The sequence below is a fragment of the Xenopus laevis genome, chromosome 7L (genome assembly GCF_017654675.1).
Source record: "Xenopus laevis strain J_2021 chromosome 7L, Xenopus_laevis_v10.1, whole genome shotgun sequence".
NCBI lineage: Eukaryota > Metazoa > Chordata > Amphibia > Anura > Pipidae > Xenopus > Xenopus laevis.
In genome coordinates this window covers 75,027,772-75,036,058 of record NC_054383.1, presented here as the reverse complement: position 1 = coordinate 75,036,058, position 8,287 = coordinate 75,027,772, and the positions used below count along the sequence as shown (strand labels likewise).

Genomic DNA, 8,287 nt, shown 5'->3' with positions numbered 1-8,287 from the left:
CCACTACTGCATTCAATAAATGACAATATGGAATTGTATAAAATAATACACTACATTAAAGGTTTGGAATTTTAAATAATGTCTCGCAATTCATCCCAGTGCATGAGGTTTTGCTGTTTCTTTTGCAAGAGGCACTGAAGTGAACTGTGGTTTAATGTTTCCATTCCTCATCTCTTATAAAAGCTTTTTAAGATAAACATTGAATCCCTTACTAAAATATCACTACAGAGCAGGAGGTGGGAAGAGACGAGGCAGATCTGAGTGTGCTGACTGTAAGCAGATAATATGTAGAGGTCTTGCTCATCATCTTCATCTCTTTTGAAGATTATGTATGAAGAACCAAAATGTACTAATGCATGACCTATACCCACAAAATATACCTTTGTAAATCTTTTCATCTCTTTCTGACAAAACAATGTGCATTATTTCTTAGTGATTTCTCATTGTCATTACTGGACATAATATGCTTTGCATTTTATAATGAGCACTGTATATTGGCAGCATCACTATGAGCATGAAAAAAGTAATGAGAAAATACAGGAACAGACAATCACTGCTTTCAATAGCAATACATATGCAAATAACTTAAAAAGCATAATGTATTCTTTTATTAGTCATAAAATAATTTTTTGGGATGACCTTTCCTTTAAGAAATGGTGATGTGTTTGTAACAGGAAAAAAGTCAAAGCCAAGGATATGTAATGACAGTTCTACATATAGTCAGATGCTTGTGAAATAAATAGACAACCAGCTGAAATCCCTACTAAAGGTATCCTATTATACATGTGTTTTACTAACAGCCCTATGCATGTCTAAGTAGTTGTTGGGCAAGACATTGTTTAATAATGTAAGTGAAGTGATGGAAATTTCCTTTCAGCCCTTATTGCTGATTGTTTTGGATACCCGTCAGAATGTAGTCCCAGGTGTAGAGCTATTATAATTTTTTTTTATTTCTTTCCGTCAGCTATTTTATTTCTCATATTTGCCCACAGCGAAGTATGCCTCAGCTGAAAATAAATGACTGATAACAATAATTGCTAGAAGCACATGCAAACTACTGTGCTGGTGTTTGGTGAGGCCACATTCTTGAGAAGAGAGCTTTCTGGGCCTGGACTTCATGGTACTAATAATAGTAACTAGTTTAACCCTCAGCTATGGGACAACTGATATAAGTTGTACAATAGTTCCAGCCTGTGGTAAAGTAAATTAGACTTACCCAGCCTATGAATCAATGAATATGAATAAATTCAATGTTTTCTAGCTTGGCCTTGTGCACCGACAGCTGGTACCTGGACCTTTTTTAATACCAGACATCCCCCATTAATAGCCACGTACCATACATTATAGGATGTCATTTTCCTACATTACTAGATGTATTGCTACTAGTGCTGAAGTTACTAACTTATGGATGGATTTTGGATGGGTTGATGCCTATTTTATTATAGAGACATGTAAGAGGATGAGCAAAGGCAGCCATACATTTACAGCTCTTTAATTCAAGGACAACATCAGTTGGAGAATCTGACATTCTTGTAATTCGGCTACTTCACCAGTAGCTATGGATGTAAGTTCAATCAATGGAGGCAATCTCCCACCCTTAGCAATATAGGCTTCATTAAGGTTTGCAATTCGATCAATATTCCATGACAGCTAATTTGAACTGACAAAGTACAAAATACTTGTCTTTAGACAAGAATAAGCAATTCTCTAAAATAAAAATATATAAGCAGAATAAGATTTATTTGATAAATACTACTGTGATAGGGTAGATGTGCTTATTTAAAAACCCCACTAAGAAATAATTATAGTTAATCCTACAGCACATTATCTTCCTTCCCCACAAGCAAGTGATACCGTCTCATCAACAGGATTCAATGTTTTTTCCAATAGTGAAACGTTTAGCTCTTTCCGCCACCCACACCTTTGGCACTGTCATATAACCCTGGGCACAGTGGGCAGATATCTCAGGCACTCTATGGTGGGCTGGTAGTAGGCACACAGGGTTAAATAGCAATAATCTATTGCTAAATATTTCAGACAAGAAACAGTGGCTTCTAGCTTAAGCATTCACTTTATATAGCTAATATAAATAGTTTTAACCACTGAAGTAAATAGAAATTATATGATGTTACGGTGCCTAGTTTTGCAATCCAAAAGTTTTTATTGTACATTTAATGATAGTGGATGGAAGCCGATAGAGACTTCATACTACAGAAACTGTATTTTTCTTTTTTTTACATTAACAGTGTATATTTAGATATATGGGTGGCACACAATGAATAGTCCATTCGCTACACCTATAAAACACATACATTTTACTCTTAATACAATAGAGCTCTACAATCAAAACAAAAAATATGAACAAAAATACACTTGTGCTGTACTGTGGGGTGTATAGTACACGTAAGGCACAATATGTAAATGTTGGTGGACTTTTAGAATTACCCCTGACCTTTATTTATTTCCACCTGTGTGAAGCGCATTTCACAACATAATTGATTCATTATGGGTAACCAAAAAGACTACTGGAATGTAGGGTCTAGTAACCCAAGCAGATTATGTACCACCTGGAGCTAACAGACAACTGGAGAAAATACCATTTTTATTGTTATGTTTTCAAGCGCTATAGGCCTCATTTATTCATTTTCCGCTAAGAGGGATCAGGGGAAAAAGGGGGACTGAATTCTTTCTCCCGCTCACTCGCTTTTTTTCCTCCTCAATCATTTTTTCCACCAATTACATTTTTTCAGAAATACAAAGCTCTTCATGTTTTAGCTGGTGAGTTTTTTTTAATATAATTTTAAAATAGTGGGTTATAAACGGAGCTATTAACAAATTAGAAGACACAAGTGCTGAGACAGCATGGGATTGCTGATGTACTGTAAGAAACATGTTTGTGTTAACGGTGTTCCCTTAAACTGTGCATGTGGAACAATTATCGATATAATGACCACCTTATAGGGCACCCATATTATGATATGGGGGTTTACTAAACGTGCTAATAACTTATATCCTAGGCTGTGATCATACATTTCAATCCTGAATAGAAAATTCTATTGTAATCCGTGGCCTCTACTACTCCTCGTGCTTAATGGCTAACTCTTACTGTACCTTTTGATTTTTGCAGTGTTTGCTTTTTGCATTAACCAGTCAATCACTTATTAATCAATTATCTGTGGTTATATAAAACATTAAATAATTGTAAAATAGGACAGGGACTACTTAAAAAGTAAAATGTGATATATATAAACACAAACTGCTTCAATAAATAATTTTAACTCATGAGGACTGACTTGAGGCCTACAACACGATTGAACTAAATATACAGGATTACACATTGAGTATAGACTGATGTAAAACAATTGTGCTAGTACGGAGCATATAAATGTTTAGAAATGTATCAATGTTTTTTAAATTTCAGTCTGGCTGTGTTCTTCTGTTTAAGTCCTCTGACCTAGGGGCCCCATTCTGCGCACTGTTTTTCCTTTGCCCAGTATAGGTATGATGGAGGACCTGTTCTCCATGCTGAATTTCCTTCAACTCTTTGGCACTACAACTCGGAGTGGGTGTCTCATAGTTATCATGAAAAGTAGTATAATCCACTTCATAAAATCCTTTTTCCAGTGTGAGGACTGGGATGAATCGATGTCCCCAAAGAACTTCAGAGTCCACGTACGAGCTTCGGGCTTGGCATGTCATCCCTACAAAAAAGAAATGAACTTATTAAATGACTATATATATATGTAAAATACAACCTCCATGTTGCCAGCACTCTCGACAAAAAGGTTTACATGCCTGGGTGCAGTGTCCCACGTATTTATCCAAACCAAAATGCAATAAGGTCCGCACTCTCAGGACTTCTTAAAAGGAAAAAATGATTTATTGTAGAAGTTACAGACTGATGTTTCGGCCTAGTCCCAGGCCTTTCTCACTCCTGAGAGTTACTTTGAGAAAGGCCTGGGACCTGGCCGAAACGTCAGTCTGTAACTTCTACAATAAATCATTTTTTCCTTTTATGAAGTCCTGAGAGTGCGGACCTTTTTGCATTTTGGTTTATATATATATATATATATATATATATATATATATATATATATATATATATGTATATGTGTGTATTTATTTTATATATACAGTATATATAAGTAATCTATACAGTAAGTTAAAGGGATTGTTCACCTTTGAGTGATATTCTGAAACAATTTGCAATTGGTTTTCATTTTTATATTATTTCAGATTTTATTCAGCAGCTCTCCAGTTTGCAATTTCAGAAATATTGTTGCTAGGGTCCAAACTACCCTAGCAACCATTGATTTGAATAAAAGCCCTCCGACAAATCAATAAATTGGCTACTCCTTTACATGCCAATCTTACAAAGAAACCCTGACACTTATAACATGGTTTACATTTTGTAACTATAATAATATGTTTCTTATGTACAGCCCCAATGCTAATTACTAGCCTTGAATTCACACATTTTGTCTCCTATGGCATGAACCAGGCATCCTTCACTCTTTCATAGAAAAGGTTAAAGAAGTCATTCCCACAACTTCTGGTTCACCAGTTTCTGAACAGCTCATGTTATTTATAGGCCTGCTTAATGTTCCTTGAAATGCAGGAATATTTTAGCTCCAGTGCTCACCTGGAAGCCAATGGTGCTTTAAGTGATTGATATCTTTACATGCCAGTGTTGCTAACAAGCTTCCACACCATGTATGCCTGTATATGTTAGGTCTCTTATGAGAGGCAGGAACTACAGTACCATGTAGGGCTACCATGAGAAACTTTGGGGACCTGTACAAGTTATTTATATGGGGCCCCCAGGAATATAAGCAGGCAGTACCAAAATGTTTGGCCACACCACTTGTGTGTCCTGATCAAATGATCAAGAAGCAGTTAGGTAGTATTTGCTAGGACAAAAGGATGATTTTGGATGATTTTTTTTTTTAATCACAACTATTATGTTTTTAATCCACCATTTATTTTACTGAAAAGCATGGTGGTACCATAAAGGAAACAGACCCTGCAACTTCTGGGGGCCCAGAAACTTTAGGGGACTCAGTGGGATTGAAAAGCAAATGCAATATATGTTCATAGAAAATGCCTTGTTCCCAAAGTTTAGGGGCCCAATCACTAGTCAGTAGTAGTTCATTAAATAGTAAATATTATGAATGTGCCGATAAGTCAGTTTATTGGGGGGCAGTGAAATTTACCTTAACGTTTTAAATTCATTTGGATTCAATTGAGTTTGCCCTTAGTTAAACCCTACCCTCCTACCTGCCTCATCTCGCTGCTCTGCCCCGTCACTGCCTGATATGTAAGTTATGTACGTTTCTTAATTAAAATACAGTTTTGCATATGTAACATACGTTTTTGTATAACTAGTTCCACTGCTGAAAAGTTCATGTAGAAGATGCTCATTAAGTTCAGTAAATAGATCCTTATAGAGTATGTCACTCTATAATAAGCAGTTCATATAAACAGTTAATAAAATAGTTAATGAATGTGTTAGAAGTCAGTTATTTCATTGGGGTCAGTGGAATTTAAGTGGAAGTTTGAATTGCTCCTGCTGCCCCTGTTATAAGAATCTCTGCATTGCTATTGCTTGATACATAACTTTACTTTACATACATGCTATGTAAGTTACATTAAGTTCCTAGGCAATTTATGGCAGTTTTAGCGGAAGTTATGTATATTGCATACGTTTTAGCATAACTTTATATGTAACTTATGGAATTTGTTTAACTTTTGCAACACAGCTGGCCCCCTATTCAAATGTGAATTTAATCGGGCCTGTCACAACAGTACCCTCTCTCCCACCCAATGGCTGCCTTCTGTGTGTGTGTATATATATATATATATATATATATATATATATATATATATATATATAGGTATGTATGTATGTATGTATGTATGTATGTATGTATATATATATATATATATATATATATATATATATCTATATCTATATCTATATCTATATCTATAAATAATAAAGACAAATATCAGGTTATTTGTCAAGCCTTTCCCAAAATCTCCCAACATAAAATCGACCAGAAGAGACTTTTTAGTCTCTTAATAACCCGCAGTGTTCATTAGTGGACTTGCCATTGTCACACTTCCTAGGAAACCCTGCAAGTGGCTTTTTACTGATCAACATATGTCACTGCTATGAGCTGCCTACAGACAACCCTATAAACCAATGACATGGACTCTTAACTACACTATAATACTGGATGGTACTAACAACCACTATGAGCAACTGCACAACCACACTATGCTCCCCCAGCAACGGGTGGCATTTTGATGCAGCTAGCACCTAACTGAAGATAACTACATAACCAACGCAAAGTTGTGTGAATTTGTCACCATTAAAAACCTTAATTATCATTATGGACATGTGATCAGTGTTCAGTGCATATTTATTTTTTCTAAATAGTCTCCTAACCCAGTCCCTGAGTCCAAAATTATCTAGGTGTTCTGTCAAATAGAGCCTCCTGTAGGCTGCCAGTCCACATAGGGGCTACCAAATAGCCAATCAGACCCTTACTTCTCCTGGGACTTTCGTCATGCTTGTGTTGCTCCCCAAATTATTTTTATTTAAATGCGGCTTACGGGTGAAAAGGTTGGGGACCCCTGTATAAGACTGTGGGTAGTGTGGTCAACAGGGCTAATGGAGGATCTCACTGTCCAGCCCAGCATCAAAGACTGATTCAGTGATCCTAATTGCTATATTGCAGGAATGCAGAAAACATGTACCGGCACACAGGTTCCTGCTGTGTTGCGGAAGTGCCGACTTCCTAGGGTCCGAGGAAGTACTCCATAGGGCTCGGGTGTGCACGTGAGTGTGTTTGCCTAATTGCTATCTAAACACTTTCCTAAGAAAATATAATTTATACATTAGGTTTACAGCGATCAAAGAAAGTCTTTTAATATGTATTGTATTTTTTCGGAAGCGAGTTACATGGCAAACAAGGGTTTCGTACCAATTCTATGGTAGCTTTATGATAACCCTATTTATCAAAAGAGAAGACTGCTGAAATAAATACCAACAGTCTACAGTTATGCTTTTCCCACACATAAATATTTATGACATTATGATATGTTAATGTATCTGGATACATAAATATTAATAAATATTAAGACTTCCTATTTCAATGACAAAATGAATTGGCCATACACTATTTTTGTAAGACATGTAACTTACCTGTTGCTTCCACCATGCCCTCTAGGATAACCACAATTTCAAATTCTTCTATTTCCAGCTGAGTCCGAGACATTTCCCAGAATGGGCTTTTCTCATTAATTTCATGTGAAATGATGAGAGGAGAGACCAAAAAGAGACGATCGTCGCCTGTATCAAAGCCCACGTTGATATCAGTCTGATTGAGTGGAATAAATTCACCTTCTTTAGTTTGTTTGGATTTAATAAGTTTCGCCCGGATCGATGCTTCCACAATATGAGAACTTCTGAGGTCCCCAACGCGGAACATTAAACAAAGTTTTCCATCCCTTAATGATATCACAGCATTATTGGAGAACATAAGTGTCTCCGCGCGCTTCTTTGGCTGGCTTATCTTTACAAACATGCAACCTACCATCAGGGCATTCACGATGGAACCTAATATAGCTTGAACTAAAAGCAAAACGATTCCTTCAGGGCATTTCTCTGTGATAACCCGATAGCCATAACCAATTGTAGTCTCAGTTTCAATAGAAAAAAGAAATGCAGACACAAAACCATTAAGATTTTCTACACATGGAACCCAGTTTTTGTCGCCCAAGTGATCCAGATCTCCTCGGATATAAGCAATGAGCCACCAGATAAGGCCAAAGAAAAGCCAGGTGACTGTGTACACAAGTGTAAAGATAAACAAGCTAAAGTGCCACTTGAGATCCACTAGGGTAGTAAACAAATCACTAAAGTAGCGGTAGGTTTCCTTGACATTGCCATGGTGTACATTGCACTTGCCATCCTTTTCCATATACCGCTGCCTTGGCTTCTTGTGCTCAAACAGGAGATGTGTACGGTCAATACTGCGTTTTGGATCCTCTCGAGCTTGTTTTGGTAATTTTTTGGGTGTAATATCAACCTTTAAGTCCTGGTTCATAGAGACCCTTAAATCCCTTGCCATGATGGTTTGGATGCTGTAGGGAAATAAACAAAGAGCCAATTATGTTTCTAAAAAGCTTTTGGAAAAGAGTATACAGAAAGAAAGAAAGATATATATTTAGAGGCATTTATTATAGACTGAATCTGAGTATTTAAAAGGATTCCAAAAGC

At 36.5% G+C, this 8,287-nt stretch overlaps 1 protein-coding gene across 1 annotated transcript in view; it reads right to left on the bottom strand.

Annotated features, from left to right (window-relative positions):
• Positions 1 to 3,267: 3,267 nt before the first annotated feature.
• The window catches only part of kcnj5.L (potassium inwardly rectifying channel subfamily J member 5 L homeolog), a gene marked incomplete at its 5' end in the record, with an annotated part of 52,891 nt that continues 47,871 nt past the window's right edge, over positions 3,268 to 8,287 (bottom strand). The window contains 2 exon segments of the mRNA NM_001163392.1: positions 3,268 to 3,701; positions 7,211 to 8,151. Of these exon segments, the coding sequence (NP_001156864.1) occupies positions 3,418 to 3,701; positions 7,211 to 8,151 (1,225 nt within the window). The 3' untranslated portion in view covers positions 3,268 to 3,417.